At 43.4% G+C, this 26,001-nt stretch overlaps 1 protein-coding gene across 1 annotated transcript in view; it reads left to right on the forward strand.

Moving 5' to 3' along the window:
• The window catches only part of nrxn3a (neurexin 3a), a 201,267-nt gene that overhangs the window by 166,848 nt on the left and 8,418 nt on the right, over positions 1-26,001 (forward strand). Inside the window, exons 19-23 of the mRNA XM_061744148.1 lie at positions 7,612-7,793; positions 8,657-8,828; positions 10,237-10,326; positions 11,838-12,139; positions 12,824-12,905. Of these exons, the coding sequence (XP_061600132.1) occupies positions 7,612-7,793; positions 8,657-8,828; positions 10,237-10,326; positions 11,838-12,139; positions 12,824-12,905 (828 nt within the window). The remainder of the gene's footprint in view (positions 1-7,611; positions 7,794-8,656; positions 8,829-10,236; positions 10,327-11,837; positions 12,140-12,823; positions 12,906-26,001) is intronic.

Below are 26,001 nucleotides of genomic sequence, written 5' to 3' on the forward strand. Positions count from 1 at the left end.
CTGCCTGCTGCTGCTGCGCCGCCAGTGCCACCAGCGGCGCCAGCGCTGCGGTCTGCCGCTCTGCCTGGCACCGTAGCAGGGCCGCCATCAGCGCCTCGAGGGTCCGATCCCCGCATTCCTCAGTCATCCTGCCTCAGTCCCACATTGGGAGTCAAGGCTGAGTTATGGGTCTGCGTCAAAACGACGCAGTTCCTACGGCGTGTGGTACAAAAATTGTAACTACGCGTCGAGGCGACGCAGACCAAACATAGACGAGAGGCTGTGATTGGTTCGCTTGGTAGCAACGCATTTCTGGTTTCCGGTGTTGAGGAATTTATCAAAAACCAGTTCAGAAGTCCGCTCGTGGTATAGAGAGTTTTTAATCAGTAAGCCGGCGGTGGACATGACCAGCACAGATCGAGTCTGTATTTGGTGTGTCGACACAGATTGGGTTGGTCAAAGGATTTTTATACAAAAGTTACAGGAATAAACCAGCCCAGGGAGAGCCAGTCAGAGGTGGGACCTTTAGCTTTGGGACCACCCCTGAGGGATCAGGATCCGTATATGGTCTTTGTCTCTGTGGGGGCTGGAAGTCTCGGCAGGGATGCAAGACGCCGGACATTGCGTGACAATGTCCCGGCAGGGGTTGTATGTCTTAAGGGGTATATGAGGCTTGAGAAATCTGCAAGGCGTCGTTGTGTCCCTGCAGGGGGGGCAAACTGTAACAATGCTTCATCACCGGTTTGAAGCAGTCGTGAACTTTCAGCCTCTTTTCTTTGTGTATGTGTGATTTTTTTTTTTTTTTTTGCACAATAGTTCTCATCTCTTTGATTCACTGTGACCGGAAAAAGTCGGATAAACCATTCAGGAAAAGATCGCAACCTATCAGTCATGGGGGGAACTGCACCGCGGAGAAATGGTGTCACGGAGAAGTCCGAAGGTTCGCGATGGCGTCACGGTGACGGCGTCACGGTGACGGCATCACGGTGACGGCGTCACGGTGACGGCATCACGGTGACGGCATCACGGTGACGGCGTGTGCATGGCGTGGATTTGACGCAGAACCAACTCAGGCTTCACTGTAGCCGACTCGTGCTACCGGGGTCAGCCGACAGGAATGAGGACACAAGGTTTAGTGGAGAAATGGTGGAGTTTATTCGTCACCATTTATGTCCAGACAGAGACAGAGTATCAGGCAGCTCCGTGTTTCACCCTCTCCAACTCCCCAGGACAATCAGCCCACTCCCTAAATACCCAGGCAGGGAGGAGAGACTGATTGGACACACCTGTGCCCAATCAGCTGCTCCCCCGCAGAACACGCCCACTCCCGAAGACCACGCCCACTCATCCACCCTGCACGCCCTTCATCCCACATGGCACCATGCAGTCAGGTGTGGTACTGCTACTTGCTTTAGCCTCGCCAACATTCAGTGAAACTTTTTTAGCCATTTTACTGTTTTACTGTCTTCCGGCTCGTCCAACTTGCACCTGAGCAAACGCAACCGTCCTGGGAAGCATTTCAATGCAGATCATGGTTGTGTTTCCATGTTAATCTGTGAAGCGGCTTCAGCGGCTCGTCGACTCCTCTAACGGCCGTGATGCAACATCCTGAAATGGCTGGGAGGAAGTTATTCCTTTTTAGTTTATATCCGTCGCAATCCCGAATGTACAACATGAGAATAACGATTGAGATGTTTAGAGTTCACTGACGTAAGCGTTGGTCGTCGTCTGGCCGAGAGCCAGACGGAGACGAGTCTGATTTCATGCTGCCGGATTGATAATCAGCCAAACTTCATCTCCTCGGGAGGAGAGACGATGATCCAGTACCAGCGGAGACAAAAGTGGAAACCTCACAAAAAATATATATATATAAATATATATATATATATATATATATATATATATATATATATATATATATATATATATATATATAAATATATATATATATATATATATATATATATATAAATATATATAATAATAATAATAATAATAATAATAATAATAATAATAATAATAATAATAATAATAACGTTAAAAAAATAATAATACAATAAAATAATAATAATAATAATAATAATAATAATAATAATAATAATAATAATAATAATACTAATAATACTAATAATAATACTTAAAAAATAAATAATAATAATAATAAAATAATAATAATACTTAAACAGTAAACAATACTAATACTAATAATAATAATAATAATAATAATACTTAAAAAATAAATAATAATAATAATAATAATAATACTTAAAAATAAATAATAATAATAATAATAATACTTAAAAATAAATAATAATAATAATACTAATAATAATAATAATAATAACAATAATAATAATAATAATACTTAAAAAATAAATAATAATAATAATACTTAAACAAAATTAATAACAATAATTAAAAAAGTAAAATAATAATAATAATAATAGAAAATAATAATAATAATAATAATAATAATAATAATAATAATAATAATAATAATAATAATAATAATAATAATAATAATAATAAAAATATATTCATAATGCACTTTACATTACTGAAAATCTCAGAGTGCTACAGTTTGATAATTAAAAGACATGGCAGAAAAAAGAACAAAACAATTAAAAGCAGCAACTAGGGGAAAAAACGACAGCATTGTTTAGTGAAAAATGCTGTGCTAAAAAGAAAATGAAAAAGTTTGTTTAAAAAAAAACAACAACCGTGCTACAAAGAATGTGTCAGAAGAAGAAAATATGTTCATGTGTGTAACTGCAACAGTCGACGAATAATCTGGCAATATTCAAGGCAAGGCAATGCCTGACGCCTTTAATCCATTTCCTCTGCGGACATCTATTATTACGGTAGGACATCTTGTGCTCATAACATTGTCTTTAGTTGATGTGCATTTTTATATCGCTTAACTTTTCACAGAGAGCACTTTGGTGAACGTTGGTTGTTTGTAAATCTGCTCCATAAATAAAGCTGACCTTGACCTTGACCTTGTAATAACTGCTTAATGGTATAATATCAAACGCTCGTCCGGTTCTGACAAAGGAGACGAACGAAAGAGTTGATGGAGGAGAAGTCGACGGTGGACGAAAACACGAGTAAATCTCGGGTGGCGTTAAAGGCCGACGTCCACGCCCGGAATAAAAACTACACCAGTTGTTTTGTGTTGCTTTGAGTCTTCTCCATCTGTGCTGGGAGTCTCGGTCGGACACAATTACCCTAATTCAGCAGCACACGTTGGGTTTCTTCATGGGGGAATCTCAGGAAATGCTTCTGAAATGTGTTTCATTGACGAGGTCCGTCTTGAAGTGTCTCTGAGTTACTGTTGGTTACGGGGAGTGAGTTTTCCCGGATCTCCAACTCTGGAAGATTGACAACTGTCTTTAATGTCTCCCATTTTTGGAAAACGGAAAATGGAAACGGACTTTCTCTCAAGTCACTTGACACTGTGACACTTGACACGGTCACTTGACACTGTGTATCATTGTGCCTTGAGATTTGTCACTGGCTGTAAACATCTTACTCACCACTGGACCTTGTATGCCAAATCCGAATCCAAACAAGTGCTGAGGTCGCCTACTTACCCGACACTGATGTCATCCACGGGTTTCTGAGTCGTCCTGAAGCCTCCTTTTCTCATACCACATATGGCCGTGTTGTAAACGGTCGATCCAACAGATCTGGAAGCTGTCCGGACCAGACCTCTCGTTAACGTTCTCTGTTAGTCCGGTTTGTTTCGCCCGGTTGGATGAACCACGATTATTATTACATTAGATCAGATTAGATTCAACTTTATTGTCATTGCACATGTCAAAAGTACAGGGCAACAACGCAGTTAGCATCGAACTGCATTCCGTTCATCTGGGGGGTCAGAGTTCAGCAGGGAGACAGCTGTGGGAAAGAAGCTGTTCCTGCACCTGGTGCTCATTTTTATATTATATGTTATAATAATTGGCGAGCCAGCTAGGAGCTCGTGTTAAAACACAGGTGTCACTCATGACGCTGGTGACGTTTCTGTCTCATAATGTGACGTTCTGAAGCCTAAATGTCAGTTTCTCTCTGTTTACAAGCAAACGTGAAGACGGAGGTTTTAAAAATCTACACTTTGGCCGGAGTTTTCAGGAATGATGGTTTTTGGAGAATTTGAGCTTCGTTTTCGTGTAAACGAACGAACAAAACTCATGGAAACACCAGCGTTTCTGATACGTGGAAACGGAGCCTTAAGCCGGACCCTCCTTTATTAGATGATTGGTACGACATCATTAACGATATATTTGTAATGAAGAGGATAACGTTCTCTATGAGGAGCAACAATCCACATTTGAAGCAATCTGGGAAGATTGGAAAAGTTATTTTTCCCTGAGACTTTTGTTTGAGATGTGTTTCATTTACCCATTTGTCTTTATAATGTTGGTGTGCTTATGTTATGCTGCTGAAACGCTCGTGTGATTCCGAATAATTAAAAAAATATATTAAAAAAAACCTGCATCACACAAAAGCTAAGTACCACAAAGAAAAACCAGTGATGGAAATCTAGAATATCAGGAATGAAAAATGTTAAAATGCCACAATACTCTTTCCTGAGGAGTTGCTGACGATCCACTATAATTTCTCCAACAACTAAAGATGTTTTAGTCTGTCAGGATAAGATTCCAGGAGAGTTACACTCATAAAACCAAAAACACCGTCCAATGGAAACGTCTAATGATCATCAGTTCATCACCGCGATGGCTGCAACTCTTAAATCCTCTGAAGCAGAAAGAGGTTGATTTGGTGGCGTGATCCCTCCTCCTCCAAACACCTCCCTCCCTCCATCCCTCGCTCCAACTCCCCCATCAAACTCCTCCTCCATGCATCCCTCCCTCCCTCCCTCCCTCTCCGGCTCCAGGATCCAGATTATTCACCGCTGCCTTTCCTTCATCACAGGGCCAGAGTTTCTGCAGCGATCGCACGTCAAAGCACCGGACCAGCCTTTCCTTTCTGTTGAGATTCTCTGATTTCATGGATCCTTGAATCTTCCTGGACATGAATCTGAAAGATTCTCTGATTTCATGGATCCTTGAATCTTCCTGGACATGAATCTTCCTGGAGTTTTAAGGACGCTGCAGAAGTTTTCCCTGGGTGGACGTGGTTCTGGTTCCAGTTCTGGTTCCGGTCCTGGACGGGGAATCGGTGGATGTTTGTGGGTTTCAGAGGAGAATCCTTCACCGTGTCTCCGCCAGGAAACAGATGAAGGAGTGAGGAACCAACGTATCGCTGCGACCAACGACTATTTTAATAATCGACTGGTCACCGACTGTTGAAACCATTAGTCGACTAATCGGTTTAGGATGAAGTTGCTTTAATTACGTGGCAAATGAGAATAAACACAAGAAATATGGCGACTTCAATGAAAAATAGATATAGATAGAACTTCTTCGGACTGCATGCATTTAATTTAAAATACTTTTGTCAGGTACAGTCAGGTGTAACGTTAAAGCTTAATGTCTTACCAAGGCGAGACCGTTTTGTTCAACACTCTTTCTCTTCAAATGCATTACCGACGTTTCTCCCGTGATCAGCAAGCTCGGCTTTGCAAACCTTGCAAGTCGTCTTTTTATTTGCCGTATCCAGGCTAAAATGCTCCCAAACTTTTCAAGTTTTATTCCGCGTACAGGACGCTGTCATTTTGTTTTACACACTAAGCCACAGCTAGAGATTGTATTGAAGTGAGACGCTTCACTCCGTTGGACAAACACGTCTGGCGACAATTGTCGACAATGGAATTCATTGTTGACGATTTTGATGATGGATTTTTGAATCGTTGCAGCCCTAAAGCAAAAGGTGTGGGGATTTTCTTCTTCTTCTGTGGTGGTTCTGCTCTGTTCCTCTGATGGTTGACTGAGTTTGAGGAGGAACTGGGGACAGTTTCCACACTTTTATCCCCGTTAATGTTGAGATCACCTTCACCACGGACCCCCGTTAGAAAGTCCCGGATTCCCGGTCCGGGCCGGATCCCCGGCCTGGCTGTCCTCTACCGGAGCGCCTGGCTCGGTTGTTTCCTGCTGGGATGTTCGGCCCTCTCGGCCGTCTCGGCCAGGCCGAGTTCCGACTCTTTGGGTTCCGCCAGACCTCCGACGGCGATAGTCTGGTATTCCCACTCCGACGGCCGACGCCAACACTCGTCTCCGCCGGTGTCCGTCTACAGGTCTCCGGCGTCTCTGAAGGGACACGGTGAGTGGGGACACCGTCCCCTGAACTTCAGGGGTCTCTGTGGACTAGCGGTGCAACGGTTCAGGTAGCCCACGGTTCGGTTCAGGTAGCCCACGGTTCGGTTCGGTTTCGGTTTGTGTTATGTGCATAAAGAGAGCTTTTTTTCCAAAATTATCTGTTTATTTTGCTTGTCACATTTCCAAATGTAAAATACTATAATTCTTTTGAGTCAACAGCCTCTTAATCTTGACATCTCAGTACAGTTAGTACAGTTCACACTATACTAAATACAATAGTATAACTTGTTCCCCGCACTTGTAAAAGTCGCCCAAAACTCCTATCCAAGTTCTACCCAAAGTAAATGTAAAGCTGTTCTTGAACCGTGTGAAGTTCCTGGTTCTGGTCTCTTTTGAAACGTAACACTCTGAAGTTTTCCCCCCCAACTGTCAGAATCTGTAACTGCGACTAGAATTCAGTAATCTAGGTTTTTATTATTTTTGTAACCACGTGTCTGCAGATGAATCTGTGACTTATTGGTTTTAAAACACACTGAGACTCAGCCTGAAGCCTTATCTAGTGCAAGTTCAAATTTGATAACAATACCACAAAAAATGAGTATTTTACACATGTTTTTGTAAGACTATGTCTTACAAAGAGTTTTATTATAACAATTATGTCCCATGGGCATAACTTTTGAACCGTTGAATTTACCACGTACATATATATGTATATATATATATATATATATATATATATATATATATATATATATATATATATATATATATATATATATATATATATATATATATATATATATATATATATATCGTTGTGTTCAGCATTTCATTTGCTCTACAACTGCACCATCTTCTGGGCGAATGCTGCAATTGCCGAGGTTTTTCTCATGACAAAAGCCGGACGTGCTCGTCCCGCCCCAACACATAAGGGGACAGGAAGCTCCTGATTGGCCGGATGACCTGTCAATCAATGTAGAGCGTACGCTCTATTTTAGCATCGCGCTTTCCCGTCTGAAAACGTCTAGGACGGAGTTACAGACCTGTAAACTAATAATAACATGTGCTTCTCCGACCACGGTCGAGATGAAGAGCGGCTGTTTGTGGATATTTACTGGTATAATAATGTTTTTGTGGATATTTACTGGTATAATAAAGTATTTTGGACTAAATACTTTACTGGATTGGATCTACTAGACATTTGGTTCGTACAAGATTTGTAAATGACCTAGTTTTGTAAATTTTGGAGTGAGTGTGCACCAAATATGGACAGGAGGGGGCGAGGGTGGGACCGTGCGGCAACGAGTTAAACTGAGAGTATTTGGAGTTGTGACGCCTTTTCTGACCCCCGGCCTCTCCTCTTCTTTTCCTCTCCTCTCCTCTTCTTCTCCTTTCCTCTTCTTCTCTTCTCCAGCCGGAACCACCTACATCTTCGGGAAAGGCGGCGGCCTCATCAAGTTCAGCTGGCCGGCTAACGAGCGTCCGAGCACGAGGACGGACAGACTGACGGTCGGATTCAGCACGTCGCTGAAGGACGGAATCCTGGTCCGGGTGGACAGCGCCGCGGGCCTGGGCGACTTCCTCATGCTGCACATCGTGAGTTTAGCTAGTTTAGCTAGTTTGGCTAGCACCGCGGGCCTGGGCGACTTCCTCATATTGCACATCGTGAGTTTAGTTGCACATCATGAGTTTAGCTGCACATCGTGAGGTTAGTTTCACATCATGAGTTTAGTTTCACATCATGAGTTTAGTTGCACATCGTGAGTTTAGCTGCACATCATGAGTTTAGTTGCACATCGTGAGTTTAGTTGCACATCGTGAGTTTAGCTGCACATCATGAGTTTAGCTGCACATCGTGAGTTTAGTTGCACATCATGAGTTTAGTTGCACATCATGAGTTTAGTTGCACATCGTGAGTTTAGTTGCACATCGTGAGTTTAGCTGCACATCATGAGTTTAGCTGCACATCGTGAGTTTAGTTGCACATCATGAGTTTAGTTGCACATCGTGAGTTTAGTTGCACATTGTGAGTTTAGTTGCACATCATGAGTTTAGTTGCACATTGTGAGTTTAGCTGCACATCATGAGTTTAGTTGCACATCGTGAGTTTAGTTGCACATCATGAGTTTAGTTGCACATCGTGAGTTTAGTTGCACATCGTGAGTTTAGCTGCACATCATGAGTTTAGCTGCACATCGTGAGTTTAGCTGCACATTGTGAGTTTAGCTGCACATTGGGAGTTTAGCTGCACATCGTGAGTTTAGCTGCACATCGTGAGTTTAGCTGTACATCATGAGTTTAGCTGCACATCGTGAGTTTAACTAGTTTAGCTAGCGCCGCTGGCCTGGGCGACTTCCTAATAGCTGCACATCGTGAGTTTAGCTGCACATCGTGAGTTTAGCTGCACATCGTGAGTTTAGCTGCACATTTATAGGAAGTAAAACTGGCTCTGGTTTCAGCAACAAGGCAAGATCGGCGTGACGTTCAACATCGGCACGGTGGACATCTCGGTGACAGAGAGCAGCATCCCGGTCAACGACGGAAAATACCACGTGGTCCGGTTCACCCGGAACGGGGGCAACGCCACGCTGCAGGTGGACAACTGGGCCATCAACGAGCACTTCCCCACAGGTAACACACCGGCCAATCAGAGACCAGCACTTCCACACAGGTACCGGCCAATCAGGAACCAGCACTTCCCCACAGGTAACGGCCAATCAGAGTCAAGCACTTCCCCACAGGTAACGGCCAATCAGGAACCAGCATGAGGTCCAGATCCAGTCCCTGATGGTCACTAGGGAAGTATTATATTACAGCGCCCCTAGAGACCTGCAGAGAGGATTGTCAGAAACCGGTTGTTGAGGTTTGAACCTGCATCCCATCTTCTGAGTCTGTAGGGAGTTTCCTTTTTGCTGCTCGGGCTCTTTGTGGGTGAGAAAGTTTACGGAAATAATAATCCCTAAGAAGTTTTTTTCTGCTTGGACCCAAATACTGAATCTGCAAACAGGAAGCAGCGTTTGTCTCCCTGGCTTCGTGGACGCAGCAGTGTAATGTAATGTGTGAACTATGTCTCCCTCGGGTGGCCCCGGCTGCAACTGCACCCTGGGACATGAAATCCTGACGGGATTTCTTTTTTTTTTTTTTTTTTTTAATATTTTTATCCCGGTTTTTTTCCCATTTTTACCACCCCGTGCTCCTACCTACTGACAGTCCTGGGAATTTCCATCCTCTACCAACCCCGGGAGGGCCCTGCACTGAGCTCAGGTCTCCTCCTTAACCTGAGGAGTGAGCAGGCCGCATCTTTTCACCAGACAGGGTGGGGTTTCTCCGGCCGGACGTAGCGCGTGGAAGGATCACGTTATTCCGGCCGAGATCCTTTCGCCAACCCCACCCAGGGTGTGGGCACTGAAGTCATGGGGGAACTAACACGCACTTCAGCGCCCACAGCATCCCCCGGCGGGAATCGAACCCAGGACCTTCTTGCTGTGAGACCGCTGCACTACCAGCTGCGCCACCGTGCCCCTTCCTGACGGGATTTCAACCGTCAAATCCAACTGAGCTAAAGGATTTGAGCTTTATGAAATGTGGTAAAGAATCACACGTAACCAGAGTGTTTCAGCTCCGTTGTTCCAGTTTTTTTAATGTTTGCTGTTTGCTCGTTAATCAGTGGAAACCAGTATTTATTTTTGGCAGCCATTTTAGATTTAGTCTTAGTCTTTTGGACGAAAATGCTTATTAGTTTTAGTCACATTTTAATCATGTCTATATGTGAAAGTTTTAGTCTAGTTTTAGTCTAGTTTTAGTCGACGAAGACTCAAAAAGGTTTTAGTCCAGCTTTAGTCAGTTTTAGTTAAAAAAGGAAAAGCTAAAAATAGAATAGAATAAACTTTATTGATCCCCCAGAGGAGAAATTAACTCGTGCAGCAGCAAACATAAACACGCTCAACAATTTTTTCGCTCAACTGAAGTCTTTCTGAGATGTGTAAATGTTCTCCATGACAACTAAATGTGTTTATAAATCTCTTCTTAAACTCCAAAGGAAACAGCGACATCGAACGCTACCAAATGGCCAATAAGAAGATCCCTTTCAAATACGCCCGGCCGGTGGAAGAATGGCTGCAGGAGAAAGGTAATTAAACCTTGCACAATTATGCACCGCCTAAAATGAATCTCTAACGGTTGGTTGAGTTTCCTCATGAATCTCTAACGGTTGGTTGAGTTTCCTCATGAATCTCTACCGGTTGGTTGAGTTTCCTCATGAATCTCTAACGGTTGGTTGAGTTTCCTCATGAATCTCTAACGGTTGGTTGAGTTTCCTCATGAATCTCTAACGGTTGGTTGAGTTTCCTCATGAATCTCTCACGGTTGGTTGAGTTTCCTCATGAATCTCTAATGGTTGGTTGAGTTTCCTTATGAATCTCTAACGGTTGGTTGAGTTTCCGTGTGAATCTCTAACGGTTGGTTGAGTTTCCTCATGAATCTCTAACGGTTGGTTGAGTTTCCTCATGAATCTCTAACGGTTGGTTGAGTTTCCTCATGAATCTCTAACAGTTGGTTGAGTTTCCTCATGAATCTCTAACGGTTGGTTGAGTTTCCTCATGAATCTCTAACGGTTGGTTGAGTTTCCTCATGAATCTCTAACGGTTGGTTGAGTTTCCGTGTGAATCTCTAACGGTTGGTTGAGTTTCCTCATGAATCTCTAACGGTTGGTTGAGTTTCCTTATGAATCTCTAATGGTTGGTTGAGTTTCCTCATGAATCTCTAACGGTTGGTTGAGTTTCCTCATGAATCTCTAACGGTTGGTTGAGTTTCCTCATGAATCTCTAACGGTTGGTTGAGTTTCCTCATTAATCTCTAACGGTTGGTTGAGTTTCCTCATGAATCTCTAACGGTTGGTTGAGTTTCCTCATGAATCTCTAACGGTTGGTTGAGTTTCCTCATGAATCTCTAACGGTTGGTTGAGTTTCCTTATGAATCTCTAACGGTTGGTTGAGTTTCCTCATGAATCTCTAACGGTTGGTTGAGTTTCCTCATGAATCTCTAACAGTTGGTTGAGTTTCCTCATGAATCTCTAACAGTTGGTTGAGTTTCCGGGTGAATCTCTAACGGTTGGTTGAGTTTCCTCATGAATCTCTAACAGTTGGTTGAGTTTCCTCATGAATCTCTAACGGTTGGTTGAGTTTCCGTGTGAATCTCTAACGGTTGGTTGAGTTTCCTCATGAATCTCTAACTGTTGGTTGAGTTTCCGTGTGAATCTCTAACGGTTGGTTGAGTTTCCTCATGAATCTCTAACGGTTGGTTGAGTTTCCTCATGAATCTCTAACGGTTGGTTGAGTTTCCTCATGAATCTCTAATGGTTGGTTGAGTTTCCTCATGAATCTCTAATGGTTGGTTGAGTTTCCTCATGAATCTCTAATGGTTGGTTGAGTTTCCTCATGAATCTCTAATGGTTGGTTGAGTTTCCTCATGAATCTCTAATGGTTGGTTGAGTTTCCTCATGAATCTCTAATGGTTGGTTGAATTTCCTCATGAATCTCTAATGGTTGGTTGAGTTTCCTCATGAATCTCTATCGGTTGGTTGAGTTTCCTCATGAACCGGTTAGTTGAGTTTCCTCATGAATCGGTCGGTCTCTCCACCAGGACGTCAGCTGACCATCTTCAACACTCAGGCGACGGTAGCTGTCGGCGGCAGCGACCACGGCCGGCCGTTCCAGGGCCAGCTGTCGGGCCTCTACTACAACGGCCTGAAGGTGCTGAGCATGGCGGCCGAGGCTAACGCTAACGTGCGGGTCAACGGCAGCGTGAGGCTGGTGGGCGACGTGCCCAGCGTGGCCGGTTCGGCCCGGACCACCGCCACGTCCCCGGAGATGTCCTTCATCGAGACGACCACCATGATGTCCACGACAACGACGCGGAAACACCGGTCCTCCTCAACGGTGCAGGTAATCAATACATCTATCAATCAATCTATCTGTCAATCAATCAGAAACACCGGTCCTCCTCAACCGTACAGGTAATCAAACAATCTATCTATCAATCAATCAGAAACACCGGTCCTCGGTCAACTCGACTTTCCTTGATGGGGGAGTACGAGGTTGTTGCTGCACTTTAATCACTTTCGATCCAGAGGAAAAAATAAAATCCGCTCACAGATGGGGTCCCTTCGTGGTCGCCAAATTGTGGTGGCAAAAATTGTTGTTTGTTCAATAAAGTTTTCAAAAAGAATGTCAGGACACGTCAGCTGTCTTTGTGGAGTTTTAATAAAAGCATTCATGAATGGAGGATCACACAGAGCAGCTGATCAGATGAGCAGTCAGTCCTGAATGACCTGGAGATGTTTAAGCACACGCTATCTTATATATATATATATATATGTCACCATGGCAACCATGCCAGGCACTGTGTCAAAAGGAGCCTGACCTCGGCAGCAGAGGAATGTTCACTTGAAAACAGGATTGTGAAAGCATACAAGACAAAATATATATGTTATACCAAAATTTCCCCTTACACTCTACACGCTGTTTCTATGACCACAGGAATTTCCTCGTCCACCTTTTAAAGTCCGAATGTCCTGTCTGTTTTCTCTCTGTTTCATCTCCGTGACGACCCGCGTTCCCCCAACGCAGCACTCGGTGGACGAGATCGTGTCGTCGGCGGAGTGTTCTAGCGACGACGAGGACCTGGAGGAGTGTGAAAAGAACGACGCAGGTGGGCTAGGTCAGTCTGCGTTAGCTTGCTCTCTTCGTTGCTTCTGCTCATGTGCAAGCCGGGGATCCAGGAATCCTCCGAGCATCGCAGCCCCATGTGGACAAAAGTGTAACGTCATAAAACGGCCGGCGTAGCGACAGCTAGCGTATCCCAGGAACCATTCAAAACAAAAAAAAATAAAAAAAAAGTTTCAACAAGTTCCAGTGAGACAGGAAGTCCACCGGCGCGTCGCCGTCATGAGCTACACTTGCACATGGGGTCCCTGTAGCGGCTAACATGGTTTCCAGGGAACATACAAATGTTGGTGGCTGAGAGGAAACAATACGAGCTAAATTACGTCAAATAGCCAAATTTGTATGAGTTGAACCATGTTCTCCGCGACGATGCTAAGCGTTTTAGCTCATCGCTCCTGCCATCTGCTGCTCCACTCGTCCCCATCAACAGTTTTTTTGTTTTTTAGCTGAAATAAGTGTTAGCTGGGAGGGAATTCATGAAAATCGTTTACTTGGTGACAAGTGTTTGATATTTTTGCATTTTAGTTATGGACATAAGGTTTTCTAAAACCACCGCAAACAAATTGGGAAAACGCCCCCTAGTGGCCGGTTTGCAGAACATTCAAAAAGACCAACGGTCATATCTCAGCTTCTCTCAGTCCTAGATTGTTGGATATTGTCTCTTTCTCTACTTTTTTGGTGCTAGGAATTCAATCCTGAGATAAATGTCCTATTTCAAGGTCATGTTGAAGGTTAAATTTAATTTTCAAGGTAATCTTTTGCACAAAAAACTCCATATCTCTAGAATTCAGTCACATAAAAATATTGTATATGCTGATGACACGCACATTTACATGCCATTAAAACATAACGACTCAAACCTTTTAAACTTTAAAGAGAATAAAATGGAGGTCCTAGTTTTTGGTCCCAGTGCTGTAAATATAACATCTCCTTTCACTGCTATTAGCTGGGAGAGAAAATGTCAAAAATCATAAAGATCCTGCACTTGGTGACAAGTTTTTGATATTTGGCATGTTAGTTCTGGACATAGATTGTCATTTTCTCTACTTTTTTGGTGCTAGGAATTCAATTCTGAGATAAATTTCCGTTTTCAAGGTCATGTTGAAGGTAAAATTTAATTTTCAAGGTCATTTTTTGCCCAAGAATCTCCATATCTCTAGAATTCAGTCACATAGAAAGATTATAGAGGATCTAGATCATATTTTCACCCCCAAGGAAATGCAGTTTTCTGTTTATTGGACAGGTCACTGTCACTGTAGTGTCAATAATCTGATTGGGTGAGAACAGTGGCTTCATTCATTCATTCATTCATTCATTCATTCATTCATTCATTCATTCATTCATTCATTCATTCATTCATTCATTCATTCATTCATTCATTCATTCAGGTTTAAGATGAACAGAACCTCAGAACTAAGTCACAATGAAAGCATGATCTTTGGTCATGAAGCCACTAGCGAAGGCCACTAGGGGGCGTCCCTATTTGTTTGCGGTGGTTTTTGAAAACCTTATGTCCAGAACTAACATGCCAAATATCAAAAACTTGTCACCAAGTGCAGGATCTTTCTGATTTTTCACAGATTCCCCGACTCCATCCATGTGTTTCGTTCATTGGTGTTTGGTTTTTCCACAGTTTCTCACTGGAACGTGTGATAGAGAACAGATATCATTGAATTTCTGTTACAGGTTTTTTTTCCGTTTTTTGGCTCCATACTTTTGCTTTTTAGGTGTACACCTTTTTTATGTCTTTTTTTTGGTAACCCCAATATTCCAAACCTGAAAAGCAGCTGCGATGGCGTAAGCCGAGCAGTTTGAAAGGATTTGGGAATCTCTGTGTTTGACGACCAAATCGCTCGTGTTGTTTCAGGGATGGAAGGGATTATTTTCCAAGAGCTTTTCAATGGTTAGTTCTAATTTGGCAAAAATATTCAAATATTTCAAAGTAAAAGCCAACAACGGTGTTTGAAACTGAAGACTTGGTCTCAGTTATTCCGTCTAATTCCATTTAAAACCCTTTTCCTGGAAATAAAAATCCCTATTTGATCATTCCGTCCACTGAAATGTTTCCATTCTGAATCGGACGACATTTAAAAGCCAAAAGTGAATATTTTTGGATTTGGGCTAATCGTATCCGGCTAAGCCAGTCCGTCCGAGGTCATTCCCAAATCTTTTCAAAAGCGTAATGTGAACCGACGGCGTGTAAATGGGTTTAACGTTTCTGCGTAGCCGGAGATCGGTGGGGATTTGTGAAGGAAGACGAGGACAGGGCTCCAGTCATCCAATCATGTTTTACTCAGAAACCCACGCCATCCTAACCCCGACATCGCCCGACAAACGCATGTTTGGTTCAACAGAGTTGTTTTCCCGCTCTTTTTAAGAAGCTTTTGTCCTTTTGTTTTGCAGTTGTTGTTTTTTTTAATTTCTATTAATTTTTGTTTTTATCTTTCGGTTGTTTTTATTCATTTTTACCAGTATAAAGACATTCCCGTCTGTCCGACAAACTGTCCCAGAATGCATCTCTGTGGTTGGTGTTTCCACCGCGTAGTTTTATCTCCCAGCAACCTTTTATTGGTTTTATTTGTTTTAATCATCAAAAGAAACCACGACTTTCCTGCCGTCTACTCACGGGAATATGCAATATGCAATGCAATTTGCAATGCAATGCAATTTTCACCAATAAACGTCAAGGACTCAAAAGTATAATGACACCACCATGACTATACCAAACCATTCAAAAGTTATGGCAGAAAAAAGGAACTATTGAATATGGACCAATCAGATGAAGGGGGGGTGCGCTTTTTGGCGTCTAGCGTCGCCATGGTAATGCTTTTGAAAGAGAATAGTAATGCGCGTTCAGGCCGCATTAACGGCCGAAGAAATGGCATAAATTGCGCCAAAATTACACAGTTTTTCTCTCATCCAAGGGGCTAAAAAATGTTGAAGACCCTGATTTAAATCCTCCCTTGGAACGCGTTCTGTAGACGGCACGAAAAAGGTTTTGTTTCCAACGTGTCGTCTTTTCTTTTCCATTTATCATAAGTCTATGTGGTTGGAAGTGATTGTGTCATTCCTTCGCATGCTTTGTGGCTGCTACGTAGCTACGTAGCTACGTAGCTACATGTCGCCATGGCAACCTCCACCCGACCCGCTTGATTCATCTGCACTTCCGTTTTGAGTCGTGATCCTTTTTTCGTGGTCACAGCGTCATCAAATCATCCGTTTTTTACCCCAACATGCTTTTATTTCGTCAGTGTTGGTTGATCTGTCTTTTATTATGGCGGGATTGTAGTGATTCTGTTGTTAATCTTCCTGTTCGTCCTGAGAGATAATTTCATAAGATGGCCATTAGTTTCTAAACGAGTTATGTACAAAAAAACCAGGGGAAGCGTCTGTGGTGGCAAAAATTATTGTTCGTTCAATAAAGTGTTCAAAAAATAATGTCAGGACACGTCAGCTCTTTCTGGGAAAGTCTACCACTCTCTGACACCAGACCTCCGCCCGTAGAGAAGCCGAGTGTCCAGCACGTCTGCCGACTCTACTATTCAGTAGGTAGCGAGGAGACTTCCGCGCAATTTTGAGCCTGAGATACGACTTAGCAACGGGGGGTATGCTAGTCCGCTCAGCTCCACTCGGCTATGCTACAGTAACAAACAGGAAATAGATTTGTTTCAGAGAATCAAAGTCCACACATAGTTTCCTAAATCGTTTTATTAAGCTACATATATGATCAACCATTAAAAAAAAAACGTTTCATTAAGCTATAAATATTATCAATCATTCAAATAAATAAAGGAAACAAGACGGTTGGCTATGCCAACGTAGAAGCTACTTAAAATTAAATGCTACATTTCCATTAATTGTGAAATTGGAAAGAGATACTGGCATGTCCATCATGTTTGGATTTGATGGAGGAATATTTAAAGTTTTGCTTCCCGGAGCTTTAGTCCTGAACTAATCTGGACAGTTTCCAGTTTACAAAATCCCTCACGTGTCCGTCCTGCGGTAGCCGGCTCTTCTTCTCTGAATCTCTGTTGCCGTGGTTACCACCTGGCAGTTGATCCAGCGCACTGATGTCAAAGTTATCAGGCAATTTGACCCAACTTGTTTCCTAGGTGGAGGTTATCACCATGGATACAGGGATAACACTGTTACCATGGATACAGGTATAACCCTGTTACCATGGATACAGGGATAACCCTGTTACCATGGATACAGGGATAACCCTGTTAACTCAGCATGGAAACACATTATTCCCAATGTTTCAGGAACCAGAATATTAGCAATAACCCGGATTTGGACTGCATGGTAACGTAGTCAGTCTCCAGAAAGGCTCGGCGGGACATGAGACGCCTCAGAACCGCAGACGGGTCGTTCATCTGACCCCAAGTCTCAGAGAAGAAAAAAGTTTCCTCTTTATCTGAATCTGCAGAAGAAAAAAGGAGAAAAAGTGAGGAGCGGCAGAAGAGCCGAACAGCCTTTAAACCGCCTGATCTGGTCTGGAGTCAGAGTTTAGTTTGGGGGTTTGACGGAGGAAATAAACCTCTGGTTCTGTTTAAGGTTCTGTTTGTTGACATGGGCCATCTTATGAAAATACCTACATGGACAGGAACATGTGGACGTGTTGAGTCAGAAGACGTGACGGTGTGAAGCTGGTGTCCTCGCTGGTGTCCTCGCTGGTGTCCTCGCTGTCTCCGTCAGGACAGACAGCAATAAATAAGCACATGCGTCACTTTTGAGACGTTCTCAAGAGTGACGTTCTGTTGTGGTGAAACATCTGCCATTAGAGTTAGGGTTAGGGTTAGAGTTAGGGTTAGAGTTTGAAGTGATGTTGTCCTTCATCTGCGGGTTTTCCGATGTTTTGGCGCCCTCTGGTGGTGGTTGTTGGTCAGTCCCTGGACGCCGTGTTGAGTTGTCCTTATTCTGCCAAGGAGGGTGGAAGGATTCTATCATGTGCCCCATACACCGCACGACCCCAGGATTTATGTGAGTTAGAGTTAGGGTTAGGGTTAGGGTTAGAGTTAGAGTTAGGGTTAGGGTTGGGGTTGGGGTTAGGGTTAGGTTTTTGTGGGTTTCAATAAGGTGCACAAGCCTACTGTACTGAAGAAAAAGGGATGGAGCAGTGGGAGCATGGTTGTCTCCCACACAAGTGACGAGGGTTCGAACCTCAAGCAGGACCAGAAGGACGGACAGAGGGGATCCATGGCAAGGGAACCTAAAAACAACCAAAGTAAATCAAACAGGCCAAAATGTTATCTATTTTTATTGAAAAAGATTTTTTGTTGAGAGTAGAAAAAAAAGGAACCTTGGGGGAAGAAAAAAGGGGTGTGGTGGGGAAGAGCTATAGTTATATTTAGGATGGGAGGGTATAGGTTAAGTACTGTCAATGGATGGAGTGAACTGGACAATGAGGTATGAAGAATTTAGCTCAGTAGTTGCGGCCCCGGCTGGCCCTGTCAAAGGCACAGGTTCAGGCCCCGGGGCTGTAAGACCCCGGGACCCTCCCCAACAAAAAGGGGGACAAAAAACACTCTGACAGTGTTTTATACCTGGGGGTGTAGAACCAGGAGGGGAAAAGACAGCCCAGGATTAGTAAAATACATTAAAAATGGGAATACAAGTAAGTGCTATAAAAAGTGCTATGATAATACAAGCAAGTTAGTAGGAAACACCAAAAAACACACTAGTGGCTGACTTTTCCCAAAGTGGCGACATCCCCAGGTTGTATGTTATAAGAGGGGAGAAGGAAAAAAAGGGGGGGGGGGGGATAAGTGGAGGTGGAGGGGACCCGGACCCAAAAGACCAGTTGGGGGAAAACGACCCCGGGGGCAGGGTTGAGCTTTTAAGTAGATAATTCATCATTTAAGGCCCCCGGTGCAGCAGTCCCAAGCCTATGGATCCAGATCCTCTCCGCCCTCCTCCTCTGTCCGTCTGTCCAACGGTCATTTTGTTCAAGACCAGTTATTGATAGATGATTTGTGGGATGCGATTGGAAGTGAAGAAAAAGGGATGGAGCAGTGGGAGCACGGTCGTCTCCCACACAAGTGACGAGGGTTCAAACCTGGAAGGATTCTTTCCTGTGCCCCATACACCGCACGACCCCAGGATTTCTGTGATTTAGGGTTAGGGTTAGGTTTAGAGTTAGAGATAAGGTTAGGGTTAGAGTTGGGGTTGGGGTTGGAGTTAGGTGTTTCAGTAGTTTGCACAAGCCTACTGTGCTGAAGGGAAAAAGGATGGGGCAGTGGAAGCACGGTCGTCTCCCATGCAAGCGACCGGGACTCGAACCCCAATCAGGACCAGAAGGACGGACAGAGGGAAAACCCCGGTGAGGGAATTTTATTGAATAATAAAATTCTGGAAAAAAAAGAGGAAGGTGGGAAGTGTTAATCCAAGGGGTGTGCTACGGAAGGGGAAGAGCAGCCAAGGATTAGTATAAATATGTTAAAAAGGTATAAAAATAAGTGCTATAAGAGTAAGTGCTATAAAAAAGCGCTACAATAAATGTTAATACAAACAGGTTAGTAAAGAAACACCAACAATCACAATTTAGGCTGCTGTTTCCCAGTGTGGCGACATCCCAAGGTTATGAGTTGAGGAGAAAAATAAATAAATGGATGGGGAAGGGACCCGGATCCCACAGGCCAGTAGGGGGCAAATGCAACAGGGGGCAGGGTTGAGCTTTTAAGTGGATGATTGGTCATTCAATCCCCCCGGTGCAGTAGTCCCAGATCCTCTACGCCTTCCTCCTCTGTCTGTCCGTCCAATGGTCAGTTTGTTCGAGACCTGTTATTGACAGTTGGTTTGTGGGATGGGATGGGTTAGAGTTAGGGTTAAGTGTTAGGGTTATGGTTAAGGTCAAGGGTTAGGGTTAAGGGTTAGGGTTAAGGGTTAGAGTCAAGGGTTAGGGTTAGGGTTAGGGTCAAGGGTTAGGGTTGGATTAGAGTTAGAGTTAGGGTTAGGGATGGTGTTAGATTTTTAAGAATTTAAGTAGGGTTAGGGTTAGAGTTAGAATGAGGGTTAGAGTTTGAAGTGATGTCGTCCTTCATCTGCGGGTTATTCCGGTGTTTTGGCGCCCTCTAGTGGTGGTCCTTCCTGTTCCGGATTAGGGTTAGGGTTAGGGTTAAGGTCAAGGGTTAGGGTTAGTGTTATTGTTAAGTTCAACGGTTAGGGATAGGGTTATGGGTAGGGTTAGGGTTAGGGTTAGGGTTATGTGTTAGGGTTAAGGTTAGGTTATTGATTTCGGCTCCCCCATTGGGAACCAATACGGTTCTGCCTCCTACGCTTGTTAGCAATTCCAGAGATTACTGAAGGTAGTGTTGCACTCTCCATCGTACATCCAGTTTGAGATCTGTATGCACTAAAGTACTTTGTCAGTGGCGTATGGTGTGGTACCTCTGAGTTGGTTAGGGTTAGGGTTAAGGGTTAGGGTTAGTGTCAGTGGCGTATGGTGTGGTATCTCTGAGTTAGTTTCAGAGGTTTTCTTGTGAGATGTGCTGTATGGTGTCTTAGGAGCTCTAGGCTTCCCTCATAAAACAGACCTGAGCTCTTTATTCTGCCTGGATAAGTTTGAACACATCTGGTCTTGTAAGATAACAAACTTAAATGTGTGATTATTCATACAAACTAATAGTTATTCATACGTTTTGTTGTTAAACCAACACCAGTCGTTCACCAGCATTGTTGATACCGACCTGCTTGTTGCTCCGCCTACTTTTGGGGGTTGGATAACCACTTTGGCTCCGCCCCCTGGAGGTCACAGTCCAATCCAGAATAAGCAGACATGTTCCTTGTATTAAAGAGGAAAACTAATATATCTGGGCAGGAATGGAGTTGCTTCGTAGAGTAGCTTTACCCCCCCAAACTTTCAAGTAATCACCCAAAAAAAGCTCCAAAAGTCACTTTAGCAGGTTTATTATAATAATAATCTAAAGCAGTGAAACATGTGAAGGACGCCAGCTTCATGTTTGTCTTCTGACTCGAGACTCATTCTTACGACATTACAAATACATGTTTGTGCGTTTTGTTCAGTTACTGTGAAGCTGTGTCCCAATTGCATACGAATGGGGAGGTTAACGGTTCTGCTGCTAACGACTCTAGCGCTGAAGCTCCACAAAGCTGCAGGAGCTGCTGGAACTACTAGCTGGGAGGGAATATCATTATATTATATATATGATATTTGGCATGGTGCTAGTTATGGACATAAGGTTTTCAAAAACCACCGCAAAAAAATGGTGACGCCCCCTAGTGGCCGGTTTGGTGACTCCCCCTAGTGGCCGGTTTGGTGACGCCCCTTAGTGGCCGGTTTGCAGAACATTCTAAATGTCTCCCGCCGAAAAGACCAAAGGTCAAATCTCAGCTTCTCTCAGTCCTAGATTGTTTTATATTGTCACTTTCTCTACTTTTTTGGTGCTAGGAATTCAATTCTGAGATAAATTTCCTATTTCAAGGTCATGCTGAAGGTCAAATTAAATTTTCAAGGTCATTTTTTTGCACAAAAATCTCCATATCTCTAGAATTTAGTCACATAGAAAGATTATAGAGGATCTAGATCCTATTTTCACCCCCAAGGAATGCAGTTTTCTGTTTATTGGACAGATCACTATCACTGTAGTGTCAATAATCTGATTGAGTGAGAACAGTGGCTTCATTCATTCATTCATTCATTCATTCATTCATTCATTCATTCATTCATTCATTCATTCATTCATTCATTCATTCATTCATTCATTCACTCAGGCTTAAGATGAACAGAACCTCAGAAATAAGTCACAATGAAAGCATGATCTTTGGTCATGAAGGCAACAGAGTTGCCACTAGCGACGGCCACTAGGGGGCATCAGTAAACCGGCCACTAGGGGGCATCACCAAACCGGCCACTAGGAGTCACCAAACCGGCCACTAGGGGGCGTCACCATTTGTTTGCGGTGGTTTTTGAAAACCTTATGTCCATAACTAACATGCCAAATATCAAGATTCCCTCCCAGCTACACCCAGGTAGCAGACACGTCCGGGCCTGATCTGGGCCAGCTCTGGCCTTCATACGGAGCTAGAACAGTCTCATAATTCACAAATGCACAGGACAAAATGCACAAATGCACAGACCGATTCACACGTGCGTAGGACAAGATACACAAATGTATTTTTGATGCACACACAAATATAACCTGATTTAACGTTTTTTGTCTGTGAGTTGCGCTGGATTTGCGTGGGACTTTTGAGACTTTTGAGACTCCCCTGACGTGACTCGATCCACAAATACGTTTTTTTTTAACACGGAAGGATCTGCAACCAATCAGATGTCTTCCTTTGTTTCAGCCAATCATAAGAGCAAAATCCACGTGGGGGACGATTTACTCATAAACCAATCAGATTAAAGGGGCGGATACACCTGCTGTTTGAACTGCGTTCACGTCGTTCGTTAGAAAAGTGATTCAATATTTGGAGTTGGTGGAGTAAAGATAAATAAACAGCAACACGGATGGAGAGGAGTCACTGCTCTGATTTTCTTGTTCTCATAAAGAAAACAGTGCGATCGGAGATGGTTTGTTCGTCCAACCAGAGCCGTCAGGAGACTGGAGACTCTTAGTCCTGCCGATGCAGAAACTGATGATGAGAAACAGCAGATATTTATGTATTTGCTCCGTTTGGTTTGACGACGTGTTACATGGGATTGTCCCGCTGATTCAGCTCAGGACCAGACAGACCGTGTGCATCAAAAATTAATTTGTGTATCTTGTCCTGCGCACGTGTGAATTTCTCTGTGCATTTGTGGATTGTTCTGTGCATTTGTGAATTGAGAGACTGTTCTAGCCCCATACATTCCCGGCTCAGCGCCGGCCGTTGTTACGTTGGTCCAGAACCGACGCTCACAGTTCACAGACCGAGGCCAGACTTTGGGTCTCGGCATGTGTCGTAGGAGCGGGATGTGGCCCAAATTTCCCCTAGCTAGCTTGGAAACGGGCTGCAGCGAGTGTTGTGAGGGCCAGGCACCTGCATGAAGCTGCCCCCCCCCTACGCAAAACTCAGTGAAAATATTCTCGATCGTTTGTGCTGGTTTGTGCAGAAAGACATTTCGTTTGTGCTGCTTTAGTTTTTAAGATTTCACGTTATATTTCAAAGGTCATTCTAAGTTCACGCAGCCCCCGACTTTGTCCAAAATTAACCAAAACTGTCTAGTTTGTTTGTGCTGCGTTAGTGCTGGTTTGTGCAGAGAAAAAAATAAATTTGTGCTGCCTTAGTTTTGAAGATATAACGGGTTATTATGAAAGGTCATGTCACGCAGCTCCCGGACTTTGTTGACGTCTACAAGCGGGGGATTGGAGTAATGAATGATTAGGTTTTTGGTTTGGAGTCACTATATCTTTGTCAACAAAACATATACACCCAAACGGCTTATGTGGACACGGATCACACCACACAGTGCAGAACTGCAACGCCAATCTGGTCGCGACGTGGACTTCAGACCGGTAGGACTGTAGACCGGTAGGACTGCAGACCGGTACGACTACATCACTCATTCATTCATGCTGTGTGTTTTGGATTGAACGCAGTCTGATTGACAGCACGTCTATTGAGGAGCTGCCTGTAAACGCCGTCCTGCTCGTCGAGAGTGATTATCTGTGGTGTTTTTTCAAGACTTATGGATGTGAAACAAACAATCTGCGGGAAAAAAAAACGAGAGTCTAAGTGAAGGAGCAGGAACTGCCGACTCACTACACAAACCACAGCCATCTCCGTGTTATTGATCCAACTGTGTCCGTATTTATTTTCCTCCAACGCCGAACAAACAGTCAAAAGCAAGGCAAGATATTCACTCTCAGTTTTGTAGATATTTCAAGCGGTCAACAAAAAATCCATCTAGCCGCCGCGGTGAACAGGTGAATATTCATCCATTCATTCATTACTCAAATCACCCGCTTGTAGACGTCAACAAAGTCGGGGAGCTGCGTGACGTCATCGTGTCATAATAACCCGTTATATCTTCAAAACTAAAGCAGCAAATGTATTTCTGCAGAAACCAGCACTAACGCAGCACTAACGATGGGTGGGCGGGGGGGGAGCGGGGGCAGCTTCACCCAGGTGGCCAGGTGTGGCCCAAAAGGTCCGGAGAAAGAGAAGAACCGGTCCAAGCTCCCGCTGGGTCTGAACTCCCATTGCTTCCTGGGTAAGCTAGCTAGCTGGTTATATGGCAGCTAGCTAGCTGGTTCTGGGTAAGCTAGCTAGCTGGTTGTGTGTGATTGGGACACCGTTTTCCGTCTGCTGTTTCCTCCAAACATCGGCCGTTCCCCCCGCGAACCCGTTTGTTGTGTTGTTTCCTTTTCTACTTTCCCTAAATGCAACTTACTTTAAGCATGCATCAACATCCTGCAGTGCGACTAAAACAAACCCAAGTAGCTGACGATGGTAGCGGTTAGCGGTTAGCGGTAGCCCATTCTCAGCCAGTCCCGTCTCTCTCTCGGATGTTTACCGTCCAAGTCCTCGTCCAAAAACTAACACGACAGAAAGACTTGTCTTCAGGGAGCTACGTAGCTGGGAGGGAATTAAAGAAAATCCTGCACTTGGTGACAAGTTTTTGATATTTGGCATGTTAGTTATGGAAATAAGGTTTTCAAAAACCACTGCAAACAAACCGGCCCCCTAGTGGCCGGTTTGCAATAAGCAATAAGGCGATAGAGGCAGCATTGTAGGTGTTAGTGAGTTTAAATATGCACAGCTGATGTTTTTTGTGTGTTATTTTAATAAAATCCTATTGTTTCACTGAAGTTGAGTTCATCTTAAGCCTGAATGAACTCACCGTTCTCACCCAATCAGATTATTGACACTACAGTGATAGTGACCTGTCCAATAAACAGAAAACTACATTCCTTGGTGGTGAAAATAGGATCTAGATCCTCTATAATCTTAATATGTGACTTAATTCTAGAGATATGGAGATTTTGTGCAAAAAATGACCTTTAAAATTAAATTTGACCTTCAACATAAGCTTGAAATAGGAAATGTATCTCAGAATTGAATTCCTGACACCAAAAAAGTAGGGAAAGTGACCATATACAACAATCTAGGACTAATAGCTGGGAGGGAATATGTCAAAAATCATCAAGATTGTGCACCTTATGTCCGTAACTAACATGCCAAATATCAAAAACTTTGCCCAATCTGTCAGATCTTTGCCAGATTCCCTCCAAGCTAGCGTGAGAGCTAAACTCTCAGCGGTGTCTGTTTTCTATCGTTGTTCATCTGGTTGTTAGTGTGTGCAAAAATCTTTAAATGGCTTTGTTCTTTCATCTTAACATTTTTCATTTCGATAGTTTTAAACTTATTTCTTAACCCAGTTTTACCTTGCTGGCATTTTGGTTCTGGTTCTGTTTTTTTTGGGCATTTATATGTTTCTTCTTGTTTTTTTTCCACTTTTCTTCCACGTGAATCCAGACACTAAATCACGGGGTGGGAAGATCTTTTCATGAACAGTTGCAGCCGGAAGTTTCTGTACGGTTTCTAAAAAAGGACGCAACTCTTTTTCCCTCCGTGTCTGAAAATAACGGGTTGAAGAAACTTCTTCCTGTTTTAACTCAGTCAGATCCCCCGTTTTATCGTTTTATTGTTTTATTGTTTTAAGCTGTAAAGTAACAACAACAGAGGGGACAGAATCCAACATCGTCTCACTCATTCAATTCAATTCTTACTTACTTACTTACATTTGATTTGAGAGGGACCAATTAAACAAATAAATGTAAAGATTTGATGCATTGCACCAGAGTTAGCCTTAGGCTAATTTGGTACAACGGTACAATTCAATTAAATTTTATTTATATTGCGTCTATACAACATAGTTGTCTCCAGGATGTTTCCAGATCCAGAACATGAACATAAACCCCCGAGCAATTATTACATAAACACTGGAGGTAAAAACTCCCATAGTGGTAGAAAAACCTTAAGCCAAACAGTGGCAAGAAAAACTCCCCTTTAGGAGGAAGAAACTACAAGAACGGAGGACAAAAATGATGGCTATGAGGTACTTATAATAAGAAATGGAAGAGGAGAAGAGAAGAAGGGTGAGTGGCACCGTCCACAAAGCGGCTTTGCCA

The sequence above is a fragment of the Cololabis saira genome, chromosome 16, assembly GCF_033807715.1.
Source record: "Cololabis saira isolate AMF1-May2022 chromosome 16, fColSai1.1, whole genome shotgun sequence".
NCBI classification, from domain to species: Eukaryota; Metazoa; Chordata; class Actinopteri; order Beloniformes; family Belonidae; genus Cololabis; species Cololabis saira.